This window comes from Leptosomus discolor, chromosome 10 (assembly GCF_034619465.1).
Source record: "Leptosomus discolor isolate bLepDis1 chromosome 10, bLepDis1.hap2, whole genome shotgun sequence".
NCBI classification, from domain to species: domain Eukaryota; kingdom Metazoa; phylum Chordata; class Aves; order Leptosomiformes; family Leptosomidae; genus Leptosomus; species Leptosomus discolor.
In genome coordinates, this window is record NC_141400.1 from 15,178,118 (window position 1) to 15,201,142 (window position 23,025).

A 23,025-nucleotide genomic window follows, 5' to 3' on the forward strand; every position below is an offset into this window, starting at 1 on the left:
CCACAAACCATCGCTAGAAGAACACGTGGTTCAAAGCTGAGGAGCAACAGCTTGTCCTCGGGGAGCAGGCAGAAAGCAAACAGCTCTTCCCCAGGGGCTGAAGTAGTGCCCGTGAACCCCGGCAAGCGCGGGGCTCTGCTCTCCTACCTGCCACGTCCTCCAGAGACTGCAGAGCCCTGCCCCACGCTCGGCCCCAGCGCCTGCCTGGCCTCCCCAGCCTGGCCTTGGTCACTTCCCTTCCCTTGAAAGCAGCTGAAGCAAATCTTCACCCCCTTTTTTTTTTTTTTTAATTTTGTATTCCATAAAAAAATCACCCACAAAAAATTACACCGCCTTGGCCGAGAACAGCTGCTGGACACAGCTGTTCAGTGCAACTCCAGGAACACAATAACCACTGCTGTCAGTGTTAGAATAAAAAGTAAACCCAAGAGCTCTCTTCCATAGTAGCAAAAGGACTGACACCACAAATCACAGAAAGGGGAAGGAGAAAAAAAAAAAAAAAAAAAGGTAAAAGTTTCTCTTAAAAATATAGCTCTGTGATGAGAAAGAGAAAGAGATGGCTGGGTGTCAACTAGGAGGAAAGCAGTTTATGCAAGCTGGCTCTTCTCTGGTCAAACTGCCTCCTTCAGTTCAGTTCTTGTGCAACAGGCAAACCATCAGGAGGGGCAACAAACACGTCTCTGGACCCCAGCAGGGCAGGAGAAGGCAGAAAGTTACACTGCTCTGCTCTAAAAGTCACAGTTAAAAGAAGTTATAAATTATTGTTTAAAAAAAAAAATGGAATTCTCCTGATGAGCTTCCTTTTCCTCTCTTCTGTTTGATCTTCACCCATAAATCCTTAATCACAGGGATGCGGTACCTTTGGGGAGAGGAGTTAAAAGAGTTAGGGGTGGGGAGGAGGATAACAGCCTTACAGCTGAGCAGAGCAAGGGCAGAGTCATCTGGTCCACTTCCAGGTGGCTACAACATCACCATCTAATCCACATCACTTTTCCAAGCTCCCTGTGGTCAGCAGGGACAGACAGACACTGCCAGAGGCCGCTTATCTCTGCTGATGACAGAGGACAGACATGTTCAGGCTGGACATCCAGTTCTCAGCAGCTAAAGAGTTGAGGTCAAACACATCCAGAGAAGCCAGCACGCTGCTGCATGACTTTCCTCACACCGCTCCGCTCCCTGGCCCTCTAACCTAAGGCCAGGCTGACTCAGTGAGCGGTTAGAGGGCACACTGTCTTCCCAAGACTTGCCCAGGAGTACTGAATTTGGCCAAGGTTACCGCCGTTCGGAGGCACCAACGGATAGTCCCCACAGGCCATGTACCTTCTCACAATCCTTCAGGCTCAGCTGTTTTCTTCTTCTAAAAAGAAAAGGGTGAAAAATAAATCATCTGCATCACAAACATGAAGAACCCAGCAAAGCCAAAGAAGCTTCTTGACTACCATCTCTATAGGGACATACTCATTACAAGGAACATCCTATAGTTTCCCTCTGCCCCACTTCCTAGCCCTTGGGATGGGATGCAGTAGCCTGCCAAGCCCCCAGGAGCTTCCTGTTTCTGCTGAAAATAACCAGATGAACAGACAGCTAAAGAAGAGCACTTACTCCTTGGGCAGGTTCTCTGCCACCAAAAGGGCCCCTGGGTTTGACCCTTCCAACGAAAGGGATCTCTCCTGGGGTGTGTGTGTGTGTGATACAGGAACAAGCCCTTCTTTGAGACACCCCAATCCCACCCAGCCAAAGGTCAGGGTGTCTCAAGACTAGCCCCAATTCCCTGCAGCCTCCTCTGTACTGCCAGCAAGGCCAGGACGCAGCTCTGTCCCTCTCCAGCCTGGCACGCTGCAGGCATGAGCATCACAACCGCGGTTCGGAACAGCCCTCCCCATGGTACCCCATCCCAGGGTCTTGCACGTACCTTCTTCTTCTTCTTGTGAACCTCAGCAGAGCCATCTGCTGCAGGCTCCCCTTCTGAAGACATCTTTTTGCTCTTCTTCTTTTCCTTTCCAGTCTTTTTTTCTGGGAAAGGAAAAGAAAAGTCACCTAAGAGAGGGACTCTGGTATTGCTAGCCCCCGAGATGGAACAGAGAGAGGTAGGAGCATCTCCAGTGAGTTTTGGATCGCATCTGAACCTGAGCAAGCTTCCCAGCAGCAACGGGGTGAGGGGAGAGCCCTGCGACCAGGCAGCTGCGCCCAGGGCTGTTCCTCTAGTACCTCTGAGCCAGAGCAGTTTGATCCCACCATCCACGCACACGTGTGGGCAGTTACACAGGATGCCCTTCACTCCACCCCCTGCTGCCCACCCGCTCTGAGGAACCGCTGGAGCAGCTGGGCACAGCAAGGGAAGCTACTAACACAGGATGGACACAAGGTTCGGCTCAGCCCAACTGCTCCAAGAGGCTCCAGCTCACTCCTGCGCCACAGCTCGCACAAGGGCTGGCGGACAAGTCTGCCTCCTCCAAAATGAAGGGCTTCATCTCTGCAGAACAGGAACACCAGCAGATCTAGTCCACCCGTTCCACCTCCTCTTTTTTAAGTCTTAAAAAAAAAAAAAGCCTACAAGATCCAGCCCAGAACCAGCTCTGATTTGCAGATGAAGTCTGCGCTGCAAAGAAATGAAATTGCCTTTGCATTAGGGCAGCACACAGAGCATTACAGAGGCTGCAGACAAGAGGGGCAGGGAATGCTCTTAATTGGGAGCAACGAGCAGGAGCCGGTACCATCCCCCCTCTTTCTCCAGGGGTTTGACAGCAGCAGTAATAGCTCTGAGTCAAACCTCTTGAACGAGCTGCTCACCATGTTGCAGCACGGCCCCTGATCAGGCAGGGTCAGGAAGGGGCACGGTCACCCCACAGGGAACAGCCGCAGCTGACGTGGCAGACGACAGCGCAGATTTCAAGGCGGACCTCTTTTAAAGAGGCTGGCAGCAAGGGGCCGTGCAGGGAGCTCTGGCGAACACAAAGCCCTCCACGTGGGAATGCTGGGCTTCCTCTGCCAGGCCCACAGCACGTCAGGGACCTTCTGCCCGCCATCCCCCAGGCACATTTCACCTCATCTCTCTGCTAGCTCGTGCGCTGTTCGCCACAGAGCAGCCAGCTGGGCCAGCAGAGCTGTTCTGCGTTGCCGACACAGAGCAAGGCACCACAGGCCTCGTGGCTTACAAGGAAGAACCCTCCCAAGCCCAGCACAGGTGGCCAGACCACATGAGGGGGCAAAAAGGCCTCAGGAGGTTCAGTGCAGACTCACTTCAACTCTTTGCCAGCCCCCAGCCAGACGGCTGCTTCCAGCCAGGATAAAGACCAGGAAAGGAGAAAGCCCTGGAGGGACAGGTTATGCCACAGAAGATGCACAGGGACACCAGCTTGCTCTGCAAGCAAGAAGGATCAGCACGAGCAGTTCCCACTGTGCCAGACACAGGACAGAGGGGCAGGAGAGCCCAGCTTGCTGTCTGCAACAGGACCTGGTGCTGAGGCTGCACAGAAAACACTGAAGTGCGGTGTTAATAATCTGGCATTGGCTTTGGGTGGGCCAAGAGGGAAGGAGCCAAGCAGGAAGCTAACGGGCAAGTGGGTGCTACTTACCAGGCCCCACACCAGAGGCTGAACATGCATCAGCTGCAAGAACCTATTGCAAATGCAGCTCCAAGTGAGAGATGCTTACTTTTAGCTGATTTTTTCTTTTCCTTGCTGCCTGGCAGCTTCTCCAGGTCACCAGCTGCTTTCTTCTTTTTCTTTTTGGGTACTTCTTCATTAGCTTGCCCTTTCCGCTTCTTCTCCTTGGGCTGCCCAACAGCCCCATCCTCTCCCGGCAGTTTCCGCTTCTGAGACGTTTTCTGCTTCTTGTTCTCTTTGTCTTTGCTCTTAGATGTTTTCACAGCCTTGTCTGTCGTGGAGGAAGGCTTCTTCTTTTCCTTCTTCTCTTTTTTTTCCTTTTTCTTCTTCTTCTTCACTTCCAACCCTTCCAGTGTTTGCGCTGCAGGAGCTTTGGGAGCAGTGGTGACCTCTGTTTCGCTCCCCGAGCTCGGCTCCTCTGGCTGTGGGATGGAGAACAGCGCCTGCGACGCTGGCGTCACTTTTGCCTCTTTTGCCCCAACATCGTTCTCTTTCGTGGCCACAGTTTTCTTGAGTGAGGAAGGTTTGAGGCTGGCGTGACCTGGCTCTGTTTTTCCTGACACCTTCTCTTTGTCGGAGGCTCCTGTGGCTTCCTGCCCTGGAGGGGGGTTGTTTTCTGCAGCAACAGTGACAAGAGAGAGAAGACAATTCAGGGACCATTCATTACATAGACACAGAGTTACTGGAGGATGGAAACAGGCATTTGAAGAGGAGCATCCAGTTGTCCCCTCAAAAGCAAAACCTGCTGGCCATCCCAACTACAGCAGAGCCAGAGAAAGATGCCTCAGCCTGAGATCAAGTACCTGGCAAGGGAAGCGGGTGATAACAGCCACAGAAGCTTCGGTTGTTGGACTAGAGGAAACCGTAGCACAGGATGGGTGAACATAGATAGATCAGTCCTTCCCCTGGACACCACCCCCAGTACGTCAAGGACTTCCCAAGGCGGAGGGAGTATCCACACCACCACATTTAACCATCACCAATGGCCCATCCCTCAGCACCTAGGCCTTCTTGAACCCACATATAGTTCTGACCTCCTCAACAGCCCTTTGCACACAACTTAATGATGTGCCCAAGAGGCCAACAGACCCATTTGGGCCTCCAGAGCGGGCCAGAGCTCACAGCCAGACCAGAGCTCATCTGAAGCTGCCAGGGTCACACCAGAGCAGAAGCAGCTTCCAGCTCCAACGGGCCAACAAGCCAGGGCAATAGGAAAAGGCAGGACATTTTGTTTCTCCACAGTTCTTCCCACTTGCTTCCTCCTCCTCTGCCCTCCAGCCATGCTACAGAGCCCAGAAAGACCAAGGGGAGGCTTGAATACCAGCACTGTATAGCAGATGTTCTTCAGCCAGTGTTTAAACCTTCCCTAGAAGCCATCACTACCACAGCACATCAATGCAGTGTGCACCAGTTTCAGGGACAGCCCTACCTGACCCCATTAATTGCATTAATTACTGCAGTTCAAGCAGAACTTGGCAGAGGCAAAGGCCCAAAGCGCACGGCCTCGCCAGCCAGCGCCAGAGGGGCGCTGGAGGAGAGGGCTGTGCCGTGGCCAGGGGAAGCCAGCAGACGGCAGCACAACTCCACACTCCTGGCCTCTGCGGTGGGGACACGCCGGGAACAGGGCCCCGTCCCAGCCTCACCCTCCCCCTGTGCCAGCACTGGTTTGCTCCTGGGCCAAGCAGATTCCCGACCTGGGCCAAGCAGATTCCCGACCTGGCCACAGGAGACCCACCTGCTTTGTGGTTTGCAGCCACCTGGGCTGCGTCGGAGTCGCTGCTGTCACTGCTGGAGCTGTCAGCTGGGGCTGCTTTCACCGAGGCCTTGGCGAGGGAGTTCGCAGCAGTCACGGCTGCTTTGCCTTGGCCCACTTTGCCTGCAGGCTGGGGGGGAACCGTCTTTGGTGCCTGGGGTGCTGCTGGAGCCCTGGAGAGGCCCAAATAACCTGTAAGGAGGGACTGAAACAGCACAGACACGCTGAGGAGTCACGGCAGGGCAGTCTCCCACCAACCAGACACGCAGATCTGTCTCTGCTGCTATCGCCCCCCTACTCCAAGTGAAGGCCCCACCTCTGGCCACCCACAGAACGATCCTGCACGGCTCAGCCAGCCCCGCAGAGGCCAGGGCTGCCAGGAGAGGGGGCCAGCGCTGACGGACACTGGCTGAGCTGACAGCAGCGAGAACTGACAGCGAGAGGTTCTCCTCTTTGTTCCTGCCCAGCAAAGCAGGCTTGGGGGAGGCTCCTGGCCATTAGCACGCACCCACGCACAGCTAATGCACTGCAGATGTGATGCACGCCCTGCACGTTACTTACAAAGGGAATTTAATGGCTTGGACACGGGTTAAGTTACAAATAAAAGTAGGGGGAAAAAAATCTTGCTGCTATTGGCGCTGGGCACTGGTTCTCCTGGTTTAACCCTTGCAAAGCACCACCTCCTCCCATCCCTTCTCCTCGGGAAGGCAGCATGAGCCCTGGGACCCAAGGCCCGGCTGCCTTGGGAAGCATTCCTGGTTTGAAAGCCTCTCTGCCCCCACCAAAAGGCCCTGCTCACAGCACTGCACTGGGGAGCCCCACTTCTGTGCTGGCAAACCCACTCAGCACCCCATTTGCTACGGCTGAGAATTCTGTCCTCTCTCTGTCCTACTTAGGAGCCAGAGAGGATCCCAGCCTGCTCAGGTACCATACCTGCGACGATGCCTCTTCCTCCTCCTCACTGGACTCCGAGGAGGAGCTATGGGCCGGCTGGGTCCCCCCTGGTTTCTGCAGCGAGCCTGCTGGAGGAGCAGAGTTCAACCCATTAGACCCACCACCGCTGCCTGGGGCTGAGCTCACCTACCCAGCACAGTTACTGCCACCAAAAGGCCTTCTGCCTCCCAGGAAAGGGGTGGGGGAGTCTGCCAAGCTGGAGAGGAGAAACCCCTCTACAACCACTACGTGAAGGTGACAGACCTCCCACCGGGTAACAAAACGCTGTCCCCACCCTGGCCTGGCCAGCAGCACTGAGAGCATCTTCTCAGGAGAACTGACCAGGTTTGGGGGGCTGCTTGGGTGTCTCCTTCTCGTCGCTGTCTGAAGAACCGCTACTGTCTGAGGTCTCCTCTGCCTGGGCGGGTGGTGCAGCCTGGCTCGGGCGGGTGTCCTGTGATGGCTTCAGGCCTGGCTTCTTCAACTTGGCAGCAGGACTTCCGAGGAGTGAAGGAGCTTGCGGGGTGGCAGGGTTGGCTGGAGGAGCTTTTCCCACAGGAACCGTTTGCTTTAGACAAGGACTGCGGGCCTACAGAGAGGAAGACAAAATGCATCTGGAAAGAGGAATAACTGCTCATGCCTATGAACTATAAGCAGCAGCCCACAGCAGATGGGCTTGGACCACCTCGGCCCTTCTTCAGCCACACTGCTCCAGTGTGTGTCCAGGTTAGCCCAAGAACCTCTCATGCAGGGCACAGAGACTCCATCTCCACACGATGAAGCAGGCAGCTGTGGCCAAGCAGACAACTCCTGACTGTACGGGGTACTGCTACGACAAAAGGAGGAAGAATCCAGCCAGCCAGCCAGGAGGCAGGAACAGCAAAGGTACCACGGCTACCCTCTGCTCATCTGCCTCACCGTAGGGTGTGGTAACAGTGGTTAAAATAGAGCAGCTCCCCTCTTCCCTGCTTCATGAACACTCTCCCTCAGCTGGGGCCACGGCCAGCCCCAGACTCCAGCTGACCCATCTGCCCACTCTCCCCAGGGAAGCTCCCCACTTCAGTCTCCTCCATCATTACCTCTCCCGCCAGCACATCCTGGTCTGAGGAATCGCTGCTCGAGCTCTCAGACACTCTGCTCGCTGGAGGGACAGCAGGGCCTTTGACCCCCTTCCCCAAAGGCAGTGTGGCATTAGCCTTGGCAGCCACCGCACTCAAAACCTTGGTTGCTTTGACGTTCTGCTGGGACAGACTCTAAAATAGAGGAGAAAGAAAATCAGGACAGAGCACAACTTGGAGGCAAAAAAAGAGACAGAAGCATACACCAATCCACCACTAACTCCTGAGCCCTTCCATCATTTTCAGCACAGTACCAAGGCTTTTTTTTTTTTTTTCTCTCCTCCCCCCCCTTTACAGGCCAGCTCTGTCTCCTGTGAGCCTCTGAGCAGGGCCTCTGGCACAGCCAGCAGCAGAGAAGTGAGGGCCAGCACCCTGGGAGTGCCTAAAGCATTAGCTCAGTGCCCCAAAGGCACCCATCCTGAGGGCAGGCAGGCAAAATGTGATGTGCTTGCAGGCTGTCAGGTTCCTACCCACTGCAGCACGAGCAAGACTGCAGTGGCAAACTCTACTTCGCAAAGCAGGCACTTGGACTGCAGGATGTCTCCCACACTCTAAAAAAAAAAAATCACATATTGAGAGTTAATTGGCAACAGAGATAAAGCAAAGACACCGACCACAGGGCAAATCTGTCTTCAGGTCCACAAGCAAGCCACAGATTAGAGGGCAAATTAACAAGAAGCAATTTTGTTGCCTCACATTTGAAACCTCTCATCGAAGTAAAACGTAAGAGGGGTTAAAAATAGAAGGGCCAGGGGCATGGAAATCAGACACTGACATCAGGTCCAAGACAGAAATGCCAGCAGAGGAGGAAGCAGGAGCTACGAAGGAGCGTTCAGCCTCCTGGTGTGTGTTACAAACGAGGCTACGTGAGCAGCCCTCCCTCTCCCCATCTCTGACAAGCTGGGCCTTTGTGGGCTGACATTTCCCTCACACAACATCTGGCCTTCAGAAAGGAAGGCAACGCTCCACCACGCAGAGAGCCGCCAATCCGACGTGAGCTCTCGGCCGTCTTGCACAAAGCTCAAGTTACAGCAACTGCATTATTTTATACAATCTTGGTACCATAAACACACTTTAATCAAGGACTGCTCAGGCTGGCTGCCTGCCCACCAGCTGCGGGGAGACAGCCTTTCCACTGGCCACAGCATCAGGCCAACACAGGGAAGGGTTTCCTTAGCTGCACATAATCCCCCATTCCCAGCAAGAGCGCTGGCCAGACTGGGGACACGTATGTGTGGGACAAGAAACACACTTGGCCACTAAGCCCTGGGCTCAGAGCACCAGCCAAGCCACCATCACGTAGGAACAGAACAGTAGCCACATCCCTCAGTCAATGCTTCTTCATGTGGTTTTGTTCTTGGGCTCAAACTGCAGCAGAAGTGCAGAGACACCCAAGACAGCTTCACACCAAGGCAGCACAGGCCCTAGGGAGCTCAGCCACGGCCCTGCGGGACTGGCATGGAGACATGACCTGAAGAGACTCAGGTGAGAGCGCTGGGATTGGGTCCATGACACTTGGCAGAGATATGGGGTCACTTCCCTTCTCCAAGGCAGGGGTCTGGCTCCTCCAGCTGAAAGGCAGCAGGACCACGGTGATACCCTGCAGGGCAGATCCTTCCAGCCTCCCAAGGGTTGTGGAGGGGGAGTCCAGAGAGCTCTAACATCACCCCACACCCAGGGGTTTGGGAGGAACCAGGGGACAGGTTGCCTTGGAGCTAGCCAGCTCATGAAAAGACCCTGCCTGCAAAGATTTGGCTGCTTTTCCAGTCTAACTCCCTGGAGTAGGGCAAAGGGGACGGAGTCCCAGAGGAGGTCTGGGCTCGTGCATCTGTGTTCCTGCCAAAACATTCACACCCTCCGCTGCTCTCACACACACTGCAAGCTTGCTGTGGTTGAGGCATGCTCCCAGAGCCGGGGTCAGCGAGACCCAGGGACTGCTGCCAAAGAAAACCTGATCCGGCCAACGGGAGGGCTCCTCTCTGCACCGCTCGTTACCCACCCACCCACCACCTCGCAAGCCCTGAGACCTCCTGAGAGTGCAGGACTAACAGCACCCACACCCAGCTTATCAGCAGCTCCTTACCTGAGAAGGGGGGACTATTTCCTCCTCTGAATCTGACTCCTCGCTGGAATCATCGCTGCTGTCCACAGGTGGAGGGGCTGGCGCCGGTGCCTTCTTCACGTTTGTTGGCTGGGGCACAGCGTTGTTTTTCACTGCAGGAAAAGCATAAAAGATGTCACCATCAGGTGACAGGAGCAAGAGCTATCACAACAGGCTGGGCCATTTCATGTGCAGGGGTGAGAAGGAAACCCAGGAGGTTGCAGGTGAGGGATCCTGGCCATCACCAGGAGACTTACCAGCTTGTGGAGTCTGTGTCTGTGCCGCAGGGGACTCCTCTTCGCTGTCAGACGAGTCACTGCTCCCACTTTCTGAGGCCTGGCTTTTCAAGGTGCTTCCCACTGCTTTTTCAGTTGGCCCAGCTTTAGCAGCCTGGCTCAGGTTGGGAACAGGCCCAGGCTGTTCTGTTAACCTCTTAAAAAAAGAAACACGAGCCCAGAAATGTGGTGTTAGTACAGGTGTTGTTTAGGAGTTTAAGTGCAGTTTCAGCTCAAGTGGGCTCTGTTTTACCCTAACACAGCTGTTACTAACACTCACTCCATCCTTGGCGTGTCAAGATTGGAAGGGGCTTCAGCTGCTGCCTGGACTGAGCTGCTGAAGACACACACCACAGCATTTAGCAATATGCTTTTGACAGGAAGCCCAAACGTGTTTTACCACACGAGCGCACAGGCCTAACAGCGTCCATAAGCTCGTAACAGCAATTCCTTATTGAGGCCAAGACGTTGGCTGGACAGGAGCCTGACGGCAGGAGAAGCACTGCAGCCCCGAGACCCCCATTCCAAGGAAGCCTCTCACTTAAGCACGACCTCCCATCCGGCTTGGGGAATCGGTAGGAGCTGGGAAGCTTTGCACCAAAACACTTGCGAGATTCAGAGCCAGTATCAGAGCAGCTACACCCCAGAGTCGCTGGAGAGCTCAGCAGGGCTGACACAAGCGTTCGGGAACACAGAGGGCAGGCAGAGACAGACTGGGACCCACCTTGGAAACAGACCTGTCAACAGGCTTAAGAATTTAGAAGTGTCCAGACAACAACAAAAAAACCTGCAACTCACTCAGGCTGTGCCTTTCTACAGCTCCCGTCAACACTTGATGTCCCAGAACAGGCCATGAGCCACTGCCCCAAGCAACCAGTGTGTCAGCACTAGGAAGCCACAGTGATCGCAGCACAAGATACCAAACTGCCAGGTGAGCTGATCTCTTCCCTGCCCCTCTCCCAGCTTGGGCCAAGGGCTGCAGACACTCCTCCTGCATCCTGCCGAAGGCTCGCCGTGGCAGAGGGAAAGAGAGCGCTTGCCGAGAGATCTGGGAACTTCACCACCTGCAGATCTTCTCCAGGCTTGCAGCGCTCTGCACCCACTCAGTTTACGCTACTCATCGCTCCTCTCCGGGCTGCTCTGCCAAAGAGCACCTCACGCTCGCCAGGGCGGGCAGACCCGATCCAGCCCGCACGTGACAGCAGCCCGCTTCAGCACTCCATCTCTGGGCCTCCCGCAAGAAGGTGACAGGGACCAGGGAACTCCTGCCCGGCTGCACAGCCCCTGCCACCCCCCCTCTGCCAACTCTGCCACGCTGCTAACGCAGCGACACCCACCTCTGAGGACCTGGAGGACTTCAGCAGGCGCTGGCTCACCCAGGGACTGCTCCTGGCCAGCGGCCGAGAGCACCAGCCTAGCAGCCTCCTGGGAGGATGGATCTTACTGTGTTTCCTGGCACAGCCCTGCGGAGGGCTGCCACTGGGGCAGTGTTTATCATCTCCAAGCCAAACACTAAACAGACAACAGCATCTGCATGTTTATCCCACTACAGAACAGCTCTCTGAACAAGCCAAGCACATTTCGACTCTGCTTAGAGAAACAGAAACCTCCACAAGCACTTGGGGAGTGGGGAATTGCAAACCTTACTTGTCTGTTTTGTTTTGATAGCAGTGAGTCACTATCTCCAGGAGAGAGGCCAGATTTGCAACGCTGAAGAGAGAGAACTACTTGAAGCAGACACAAGAATTCACATGCTCTACTGGAACACGCTGGCTCCTCTCCCTCTCATCCCAAGCAAAGGGAAGAGTCTACTGAGATCAGACTCCACGCGCTCGCTTTTAAGACCTTCATAGCAACAAGACTGGCTTCTACTTGGCCCTACTTGGATGCATCGCACAAGGGCTGCTTTGTTTCCTAACTTAACAAGAGACTGGGAAAGAGCTACCATACAGATGCATCCTGACACAGAAAGAACATAACAGCATCCACAGAGAAACCACCGTAAGCTTTACACAGCCTCGGGACTCCTCAGATCTTCCTGGGAGGCCAAGGCCCCTCCATCCACCTCATCCTGGTCACTGCCAGACAGCTGACAGCCACCACGTCCTATGGTGTGACCCCAGGTACAATCAGGCCAGCAGCGTGGCTGAGTTACACCCAGAGAGCCGGGTAACAGAGGCAGAGCTTCTGACAACTTCAGTGTCACAGGTACTGAAGTAACTCAGGGAGGAGGAAAGTAATTCAAGAGGAAATTTGTTTTCCTGCTCCCTCTCCAGCCCCCAAACCAGGAGCTGCCTGCGGCTCGGTACGAGTGTGATGACTCAGCTCCTGCACAACCCATCTGCCACTCTGCTGGGTCCCTCTGCATCATGCAGCGCTGCAGGACAGGAGGGGGCAACAACGCTGAGCCACGTGCGCCGAGCACGTGGTAACGATCACACTCCATTGCTGCCTGTGCACTGCGGAAGCACCGCCACCGTATCGGGGCTGGGACAAGGATCTCAGCCGTGTCACGACGCAGCAAAGGTACAACTGTCACCTGCAAGGGAGCGGGGAGAGGGTTCAGGGAGGGAAAAAGACCCTCCGTGTCTCGGCAGATCTGGCCTCTCCTCACAGGGCCTGCGGTCCAAGATAAAAACCTGCAGGCACAACTTCCACCAGTGTAGCCTGCACAGTTTTTTCTGGGATGCTCAGGGAAGACACAGGTTTCCAACACACGCATGCATGTGTATCCCACACCTAGCCCTGGTAAGCAGGAGTTGAAGCCTGTCCATAGAGGGCTCGAGTGCTATCTTTGGACCAAAAGGTCCAGGAAAGAGGAAGAGCAGCAGAATAGCAGAATTAGCAGTTCCAAAAGAAAAGCAGCTCAGAGCATCTTTAAGGTCAATCCAGACTGGCCCCCATCACCATCCTTCAACCCCCATCACCATCCTTCAACCCCCAAAATATGCAAACACCTTGTCAACTTCTTTGACTAAATATTCTTGAGTCTTCAGGGGTAAACATACCAATTAAGCAGTTCAATTTAGGCATGATGTTCATTTTAATTGTGCTAATCCACCCCCACAGGGAAAGATGAAGCAGCTTCCAACGCTCTATCTGTTTGGATCTTGCACAGAAGCCAGAGGAAGTTGCAGGATACAGTAAGTCAGTGGTTAGCATATGCCCAAGTAGCAGATGGCAAGCATGAGCTAAGAAGAGTTTGACTGGGAGGACAGGACCATGGACACACTAAGCCTAATGGTTTATCTTCAGGATTCACTTGTGGTCTCTGCCTGTAGGCTACCAGCACGGGAAGAAACAGCCTGTTTGGCAAAAATAGCGGTCCCTCGATGACAAGCTCCTCCTTGCTGACTGTGGCTGTTGAGGGGTAATTGCCAGTTTGCAAGAGGGAAGATGCTGAAGTGGTTAAATAGCCAGCGGCAAGACAGCTACCTGCTGCTGCCAGCTTCAGATCAGCACTGGGGGGAAACAAACCTACCACAGCATGTCCTTCACCTACAGCCCCGCTAGAGCAGACGAGTCTCGATAGTTTTACAGCGGGACCCCACGGCGCAGCTATCAGAATAGCTGCTCCTGCCACCCAGAGCTGAATCGTTACATATAATCACGCAGGAAGAGAGCAGCACAGAGCCAACTGTTGGAGATGCGTCCCCCTCCACCCACCTCAGCAGACCAAGGCTATAAAGACAAAAATGCAGAGCCTCTCCGGCTCCTGCCTGTCAACAGCGAAAGGACGTGTTGACAAAGAGCCTCCTTGCAAGGACACGTGAGGCTCTGCCCCCAGCTTCCCTTCCTCCCTTGCAGATAATAGCTGTCGTCTCCAAAGCACTGCTTTCAGGGCACTTTCCGAAGGGCCCTGCAGCTCAGAGTCAGTGCAGAAGGTCTCCATACAATCTGCCTCAGGATGCTCTCAGGAAGGGATTTGCTTCCCTATGAGTTCAGCCACCTAACTCTGAGCCCAGTCCGAGTTCATGGGCCTTCTCTCAAGAGACATCTAAACAAACCCTCACAGGCGATCCGAGACCAAGCTATCTGTGACCCTGCACACAAGGCCCACTCCAGAGGGGAAAGGCATGAGTGGAGGAAAATGGTTAGTACCAAACAGGTTAACCCCCACCCTCCTCTGGTGTGGCTGGGTGAGAAGAGTTAGGCTGTACTTGTTTCCAAGTAGAAGGAAAGATCTTCCTCTGAGGGACCAAGACACAACAGACTACATGCTACTGGTGTTTCAAGGAGACCAACAGTAGCACTTAAGGGCTAAACAATTGTCTTGCATATCCCACTCCTTGGCACTGAGCTGAAAGTGGTGTCACCTACCTTCTGGCTGACAGGCACAGGGAGATCCTCCTCTTCACTGCCTGAGGAGTCAGAGCTCTCCACTGGCTTTGTACTTTCCGCAGGCTTTGTGGGAGCAGCAGTCCTTCCCAGTGTGGTTTTGGCCTGCTTCAGCACTGGTTTTGGTGCTGGCTTCCCTTGGGACAGTGGAAGTGTTTTTGCTGGAGTTGCTTTGCTGGAGAGCGATGCTGCTGGTGTAGGTTTCGCTGGGGATGGGACGGCCTGGGAGGATTCTGGCGGTGGCTTTGTCTGGACAAGACAAGAACAGCATGAAACAAGGCAAATCCCACAGCACTATAATTCATTTGCTCAGGCTGTAATCAAGGGAAGAGATTTCAGAGCCCCCTGGGAAAGGCAAACGGTGAAGGAAGATTAGCAACTGGCAGGACACATGGCATCCTTTCATCTAGCTGCGTGAGGGTAGTCTCCCAAGATCAGAAAGCAAGACCAGACATTCTTCATCAGCCTGCTGGTGCTACCAGTCCCCTCCAGTGAGGTACACTGCAGCACTTTGCACTCTCCACAGCAGGGAAGCTAAGCTGCACTAGAGTTCGACAAATCAGACACTATTTATTTCAATTTATAGCTGAGAGGCAAATTCAACTATGATCATTTTCCTCCTCAGGTGGGAAAAGAACTGCTGGGGCTTTTTTATTTAAAGGTACCTACGGATTTATTTATTTATCTTTTTAAGAAAGTCACAATAGCTTGATTAAAGCTCAGAGCAAAGACACTGAAGTGCCTTTAAACAGCCCATGCCTCCTTCCTCCCACCCCTGACATGACTTTGCTATACACTACACACATTTACAAAACTTTCTTTTCACTGCAACTCCTAGCCCTGGAGAGGTGTGCAAGGAGAGGCAGAGTCTTGGACAGACGCACTTGGGTTACTGATGGAGGCTCCTCCTCTTCGCTGTCTGATGAGTCGCTGCTCTCTGACGTGTCATCGGGCTTTGCAGCCCCAGGAACCGTCGTGGATGCAGGTTTGGCCGGGCTCGGTGCCGGTGCCGTTTGCCTCGCCGCATTCTTCTTGAGGGACGCTGGAGCAGCAGGGGCACTTTTCACAGGTGTCGCATTAACCTGCCCTGTTTTCACAGCTGGCTTTGCCTGGGAAGGAGGGCGACAAAAGGGAACAGGAGAATCAGGCAACATCTCAGAAGAAACCAGCTGAGAGCCGGAACTGCATGGAATCTGTTTTAAAGAAGGCTACCTTGCTACCTTGGACCAGGATAGGCTTGTTCAGACTCACGGGCTGCGGAGTGGCTGAAGCAAGCCACTTTCTCCAAGGACTACCTGATTACATCCATGGAGTTGCACACCAAATCACCTCCTACAGATCAAATGATCTCCCTCAACTTCAGGCACTAAGCACCGGGAGGGAATGGTTGATGCTGGCAGGGGTTAGTGGGGCTCTCAGCCACGCAGTGTGATTCTCTGTCTTTGGGTTTGAGGATCCCACACACCCAGGGAAGGGGGGTGCTGTCAGATTACAGCATCGCAGCATTTCCTCTCTCCTTCAAGGGCAGTGACTTCCTAGGGACAAGGAACCTGGGTTGGAGAGGTTACCTGGACCGTTGGAGGTGCAAGCTCCTCCTCCTCGGAGGATGTCTCATCACTTGATTCCTCACTGCTGCTCTCAGCGGCCCCAGCTGCCTGCTTCGGCTCTGAAACACAAGCAAGGAGATGTCACAGCTGCTGCCTGCTCTGAGCTCCCAGAGCGTGATGCTAATGCAGCTTTTGAAGTCATGAGAACAAAACAAGCCACAGAGAGGGCTAAGGGGATTTGCAGGGAAGAGGGCTTAGCCCTGCTGAAAGCATCAGTGCCCTGCTGGGAACAGCTTTTCCAGAGAAATGCTGCCTCACAAACACCACTCCTGAGAGCAGGCAGAGATGGGAAACCCTTCCTGGCCACCCTCTGACCCTATGGGGAGCTGCCCAGCCACACACAGCCCCCTGCAGGGGCACCCAGTCTGGCTGGACCTCCTCTGGAAAAGAGCCAAGACAAGGACCATTTTCAGAGCTTCTACGAGCCATTCCTCAGCCCCACCTCCACCCCCCCCAAACACTTCAAAGCAGTAAAAGATTTCCCCAAAGACTTCGGAACCCCCAAAACAATCACTTTGCCACTGGGAATAAAGAGAAGATGCTCCAGTGCCTTTCCAAAAAGCTGAAAGCATCTGCAGCATTAGCACTGCAACTCCTCCAGATACGCTACGCTGTCATCTCCAACCCCGTAACGCTGGGTGCTGCCAGACAGACATCTCAGCACAGAACCTGCCACTTGAAACGGGAGCAATCGTACTGGTTTCATCCCACAGAGCTCTAGAGCTGGCTGCTTCGCAGTATTCTCACAGCCTCCCCGAGGAACGAGCATCACTTGGAGCTTTCCAACAAGGGAGCAGAAAGGAACACCCCGAAGGCACAGCTCAGACCCGATTCGCAGCAACGCTGGAGCACACGTGCGTTTACCGCACCCCGCAGGCTCCTTACCCACTTTGGGGGCTGGGGCCTTCGCAGGCGGCATCTCTTTTTCCTCCTCACTCTCCGATGAGGAGCTGCTGCTGCTGCTGCTGGAGCTTTCAGGTGCTTTGGTCGTTACTGGTGCTTTGCTTTGACCTACTTTGGCTGTGGCTGTTGCGGCATGTCCGGGCTTTCCAGGAGCAGGCAGCTTCTGCCCGGCCTTGGCCGGAGCTGCAGGGGCAGCTGGCACAGCGGGCTGCTGCTTGCTGGAGACCACAGTTCTGTCTGCAGCAGAGAGCACTGCTGCTTTGCCTGCTGGGGCAGCGGGCTTGTTGGGAGAATGCAGGGAGTTGGCAGCTTTGCTGCTCACCACAGCTGGTGTCACCTACAGGAAACAAAAGAAATTAGAAGCCTACAGACAGATGAAGGGCTGAATTGGACACAACGTCCCTTAAACAGCAATCTGGCAGCCAAAGCCATAGAGTTCTTTAGGGAAGCACATGGAGGGGACAAGTATCTAAGAGAAGGCTTATGCCAGCGTAGGAGGGTCATTTAAATATGAATTCCAGCCCACAATTCTACACATGCCACAAGTCTACACAAGTCTAGGACCATCCGGGCCTCAGAGTATTATCAGCCTTCAGAGCCAAGAGGAAAATCCCCTTACCGTAACTGTCCCTTTTCGAGCTGGCGTCTCCTCTTCTGATGAGGAGTCGTCATCTTCACTGCTTTCTACATTCACTCCCGAGTTCGTGGCCAGGGAAAGGCTGGCTGCTGCACGGGGGAGCGTCACAGAGAAACGGTGTGAGCGTGTCTCTCGCATCGAGACGGCCCTTGGTTTGCAGGAAGGCCCCCGCAGGCAGGGCAGGGTCCCATCTTCACACCTGGCCCAACACCACCACCACTGTCCTTGCCACAGGCCAGTGCTTCGATCCTCCACCCCACCCTTCTCCCCACCACCAAGACAAGGAACCTGCACGTTTCCAAGGGCTGGTCTACAGCAGATGAGACTGAGCCAGAATGCATCAGACACGTGGATTTTTGGTTACGACTATGTAAGCCAACACCTCCCACATCAGCTGCACCAGGGATCTATCCCCGCCTCAGACAAGAGGGCGCTGGCTTTCCAGACCAACACCCATGAGACAGGCCTGCCTTTACTGGCCCAACAGGCACCCGGGACCCACAGGAAGGTGCTCCACAGTGGGCAGCATCAGGTTGCCAAGGTTTCATCCAAGTGACAACACCCATCCCTCCCCAAAGAATCACGACAGGTTTTTCCCAGCTTCAGCGGACATCTGTGCTCCTCAAACTCCGCATGAGAAGGGGGTGCTAAATTAGGTGTCCTATTTTTCTAAGAGCGCAAGGGAATAGCCATCACTTTACAAGCATTTTCTCTAGCCAAACAAGCCAGGCTGCTCCTACACAACCCCCCAGTCCTACTCCATCACAGCAGGGAGATGAAAGGCTCCTACCGTTTGCAGCTTTCGCCTTCTCTTTTTCATCCTCTTCTTTCTCTGAACTCTCAGAGCTGCTCACAGGATCAGGAACTCTGATCTTTTCTGGGATGGCTGCCTCCTCATCACTCACTTTTCTTCTCCTGGAATTCGAGGGAGTTCTGGGGGAAGAGAATTTGTGTCAAAATGGGTAACAAAATATCTTGAACTAACCGGAATACAATTATTCATCTCTCCAGGAGGCAGCTAGAGCCAGACAAGAAGTGCAGTCCCAGTTTAGGGCAGTGATCCCCAAATAGCTCTCAGTATTCCACAGGCCAGGAGATGCGAATCTAAAGGCTGCAGAAACCATATTAACTCGGGCTCACTTGCCAAAAGGACAAAAAAGTCATGTTGCAGAGAGATTTAAGAAAGGAAGTGGCTGGACCTACAGAAGATGTTGAAAGGAGTGGGGGGGAAGAGGCTTCTGAGAAGCATTAAACGCTTAAGCTGTTCAATTGGGTTAAAACATTAAGCTGGAGAAAGATGTCTCCAGGCTCTGAATCCTACTTGTACTGGAAGAGATGATGTGGCTAAAGTTATCTTTAATTTTCAAACGAAAACATAGGTAACACATTTATGTTACTACAAGGACAACAGTGGCTGGGCACACATCTGTGCAATTCACACGTGCAATACTTCTAAGCCCTGAGACACACAGTTATCAGAGGCAAAACCCCTCACCTTTGTGTCAGTTTAGCTTATTCCATTTGTTCATCTGATTTAAAAATTAGATTAGTTTAACAATTTGTCCAGTAGAGATTGTGCTTATTATTAGACTGTTTTCGTAGCGATGCTGTAACAGCACTTTTTTCACAAGCAGGCCAAGCTGAAGGCACATTTACTATTACAAAGTCCCATTAACTACTTAATAATCCTTTTAATAAAATAATAAGACGAGCCACACAGGCAGCTACACCGCTCCAACGCCTTCCTGATTCAGTGGCAGCTGACAGCACAACAGGGGCTACTGTGAGAACTTGTCATGAGTGACCAGGGCCTCAGGGATGCTGCGTGGGGGAAACCAGTGGTGCCTGCAGGCACTGGCCCTACTGCAGCCCGGAGCGTTTGAGGGCTGCAGGGCTGTGGCTGCTCTTGGGGCTGAGCTTCCTCCGGCACTCAGGCACCCTTCCACCCCCTCCCAGCCTCCTCCGTAGCCCTGGAGGGAGGCTGCTCTTAAGTAACTGCAAATCTCAACTCTCAGGTTCCCTGTTTAAGGGTTTCTGAAGGAGAGCACCAAGGACGGTGTCAGTTAAGGTGGGCAGGAGTCGCAGCGCAGGTGGAGGAAAAACATTTTCAGGCCAAAAGCCTTTGAAGTGACAAGACGCCAGAATCAGAGCTCACCCACACGAGAGCACTCCAGCTAGGCAGGGCACCTTCTGGAGAAACAAAACCACAGGTCACTCTAGCCCTTGCTGGGACTCCAAACCAGGCATAACTCAGGGAGCCCATGAATAAGAAGTGTACTTGTGGGGTACAACAGAAGGGTGACACTAGAGGAAAAGGAATTAAACACGATGCAAGCGCCCTATTACCCTCCAAGCTTTAAAAGTAACAGCATCTGGAAGGGTTTGCTGTAGCACCCAGGGTAACTAGCACAGAGAAAGGTCACCATCAACACCCAAGAGAGCAATAAACTGTCAGAAGGAGGAACTGCAAGCCTGTTTCTACACTGCTGCATCCTCGCCAAGGTCCCGTCTTTCTCCTGCTCAAGTAAGAACCCACGGAGATCCAAGAGCCAGAACCAGGACAGCACCAAGGCACGAGGCATTCTAACAGAAAATACCTTTGAAGCAAACACTGGCTCTCCCGAGGCTGCTGGACTGGCCACGCTGAGGAGCAGCTTCGCTCCTCGGCACAGGCACAGCAGCCCAGCTCCACCGACTCCCTGACAACCCAGCCCCGCGCCGCACTCCAGCGCCCAACCACAGCGAGCGGGGGGCAGGGTGGGTGCAAACGTCGCTGTGCCCCACAGATGGGAAGGCTGCAGACCTTCCCGTGGGGTGCTCCCGGGAATACTGCCTGGGAAGGTGTCGGGCTGAACATGTCAGGGCTTGAAAAGGACAGGCTGAAAGCAAGAGACTTCCTCTGAGTGAGAAGATGCATGATCTATGCCAAGGTTTAAGTCCCTGTACGAGCCCTGACATTTCAACATTCTCTGTTCTGGGGTCAATATTCCTACAAAGCACGTGGCTTCAAAAAGAAAGTGAAACAGAACTGGGGAAAAGATTTTTGCCAGTGAAGCGTGACTGTGAGCCCCACAATGCTCCAGTATGAACCCCAACCGGCAAGAACAGCATCAGCTGCTCAAAGCTAGAGTAACAACTTATCTCCAAGCTCAGGAAATTTAAACCCAGGTAATCTTTAACATCTGAAACAAATCAGCCTGAAACCAGAGGCTAGGAAGAAAGTCTGCTGAGCACAGTTATCATCAGAAACACTCTGACAATGGGAAATTCCAGAAAATGTTAACACACTCTGGAACCTATCTAATAGTCATTTCCTCCTTTGACTTACTTTTCCCAGTGGGTAAAGATGTCCTCGAGTGAGGTCGAGAGGGAAGGGAGCAACTTCTGCAAAAGCAGAGGGAACACAAGTCAGGAATCGGCTTCGGTTCAGGATGCCACCACCAGACAGAAGCAGTGATCACAGAGGCCCCTTCAGGAATCCCCAGGAAAACGGGAACGTGTCCTCCCCACACACGCGCTCCCAGTAAAGCCCCCCCAACACACCCCCGCCGCCGGGAGCCCGTCCCGCTGCACCCAGGGCCGCCTCCTCCCCTCGACTTCGCCCGCAGCAGCACGTGTTCGCGGAGCAGCTGCTCCCCGGTACGAGACGGCTTTACCCGGCGGGCTGCCGGCCTCAGCTCTTCTCCCCGGCCGGGTCGGGGCCGGGCCAGCCCGCGGGCACCGGGGGGACCCACTCGGGGCCGCGCCAGCACGTGGGTCCAGCGTGGAGCTACGGGCCGGTGCGAAGCCACAAGCCCACGGCAGACCCGGCACCCCCAGCGCGGGCCCGGTGAGCGAGCAAGGGGGACGGGACCCCCCGACCCACCCGAGGGCCCGGGCTCCGGGGCGGGGCGGGGCGGGGCGGGGCGGGCCCCCCTCCCTCGAGGCCCCGCTGCATCCTCCCCCCCCCGCCCACCTCCCGCCCGGGGCCTTGCTGCCCGTTACCTGCCCGGTCTGCGCCTGCAGCTCTCGGGCCGCCCGGGCGTAGCCGCCGCGGAGCAGGTGCTGGTGGATGAGGGCGAGCAGCTCCCGCCCCCCGCGGCCGTCCGCCGCCATGGCGCGGCCCGCTCGGCGCAGCCTCGGGGCGCCGCGTGCCGCGCGGCCATGGCGTCACATCCGCTTCCGCCACACACACGCGCGCGCGCGCCGGCGCCCGCGCGGCCCCCTGGGAAGTGTAGTGCCGAGGTGGCGGCGGGCACCGCATCATGGCGGGATCCCGCCTGGGCCCCGCGGTGGGAGAGGGGGGCGAGGAGGGAGACGGCGAGGAGGAGAGGCCGCGAACCGCCGGGGGGTGGGCGGGGAGGTGGTTGCTTCAGCCGCGCCCGCTCGGTTTCCCAGCTGTGAAGATGGAGGCCTCGCTCCTGCAGCACCCCGGGGGGATGAACCCTCAGGGCTGATTTAGTGTCGGGTGGACATTCAGCTGCTCTGAGGAGCCGCTCAGGCATTTTTCTGGCTAAAACAAGCAAATGGCAAGAGGGAAGAAGGAGCTCCTGATGCAGAGCAGCTGTTGGAGAGGGGCCATGTGGCAGAGGGGCTGCCCTATTACACCCCCCCCCCCCCGCCCCAGCCCTGCGCTGATACTTTCCAGGAAAAATCTGGCTCCCTTCACTTTGGCAGAGGTTTATTTTTGGAAAGTTTAATAATGTCCGTGGTGCGCCTGTTGCTCACTCAAAATACAGACCCTTCATTTGTATTTATAGGCAAGATTAAATATAAAACTGGCTCTGCTCCAGCTGGCTTTTGCACCAAACGTCTTTGACACCAGCATCATCCAAAGCCATAAAGCCACTGGCCAGGTGGCAGTTTTACAGCTCCTGTAAATGAAACGCAGACCTGGCTAGTCCTTGCTGGGACTGACCTCCCCCTGCACAAACGGTCATTGATGCTCGGCAGAAACGTGGCCATGGCCCACGCTGCGACTGGTGGTGTCCCAGCGCGACTGCTGCTGCTCTGAGACGACCCGAGGTGCGAGGTCTGGTCAGCCGGTGGCCTGGTTTGGAGACCTGGTTCTCCTAACTGGAGAGGAAGAGCCAGGAAAAGCATCCTGGGGCAGAGAGCAGCGAAGGGTGTCTCCTGGGGAGGCTGTGGACCAGGGCTGAGCAGACAGAGGCAGACTGGGGCAAAGCCTGGGGAAGCTGACTTCATGTGCCTCTGAAAATGGGGCCGGGTGGAGATGCAGCCCCCATGGTCCACAAAGGGCGCTGCCTGCTGCTGGTATATTCATAGATTTGGACCTACTTTGGCATGGTCTGGAATGGTTTTGTACCTCCAGGAACCGCTCAGTTTGCTTTGTTTATCAAAAAAAAAAAACCCGAATCTTAACACCAAATCAACCCTCCCTTGCTCCTATCCCTGCCTGCTCCCACCTGGTGATTACAGGAGGTGCTGCCCGGGCCTCGGGCAGAAAGAAGCAGAGGGTCCCTCCTGGGCGGTGAAGCTCTCCAGACAAATGGCCCCCCAAGAAGGGAGCCCCGTGTGGTGCAGGGGATTGCAATAGCCCTGTTTAGATCGGTCTCAGCGGAGGGTGGATGGGACATTTGGCACTGGCAGGAGCAGGGCTGGGAGGATGGCAGGTGACCAGAAGCAAGCCGTCGAGATGCCAGCAGAGGGACAAAGGAGGGCGAGTGCACCCTGATGGACTCTGGGGCGTGGGACGATCCAGGCAGACCCATCAGCAGGAGAAGGGGGCACAGTCCTGCAGCGCTGGGGCTGGGCT

At 54.8% G+C, this 23,025-nt stretch overlaps 1 protein-coding gene across 2 annotated transcripts; it reads right to left on the reverse strand.

Moving 5' to 3' along the window:
• Positions 1-287: 287 nt before the first annotated feature.
• TCOF1 (treacle ribosome biogenesis factor 1) lies at positions 288-21,365 on the reverse strand. Of its 2 annotated transcripts, XM_086470798.1 has the most exons (18): positions 21,255-21,365; positions 20,599-20,654; positions 18,061-18,203; positions 17,253-17,359; positions 16,616-16,970; positions 15,692-15,789; positions 15,008-15,232; positions 14,106-14,372; positions 9,768-9,942; positions 9,493-9,623; positions 7,371-7,544; positions 7,067-7,080; positions 6,634-6,872; positions 6,292-6,380; positions 5,341-5,563; positions 3,655-4,221; positions 1,913-2,013; positions 288-1,354 (listed from the first exon to the last, which is right to left on the reverse strand). In XM_086470798.1, exons 1-18 carry the CDS (start codon positions 21,363-21,365, stop codon positions 1,325-1,327), a joined length of 3,105 nt encoding a protein of 1,034 aa, XP_086326924.1. In that variant the 3' UTR covers positions 288-1,324. The 2 variants fall into 2 exon arrangements, with proteins under 2 accessions (XP_086326924.1, XP_086326922.1); XM_086470796.1 differs by lacking the exon at positions 7,067-7,080 and having other exon boundaries at positions 6,634-6,880.
• Positions 21,366-23,025: the final 1,660 nt, after the last annotated feature.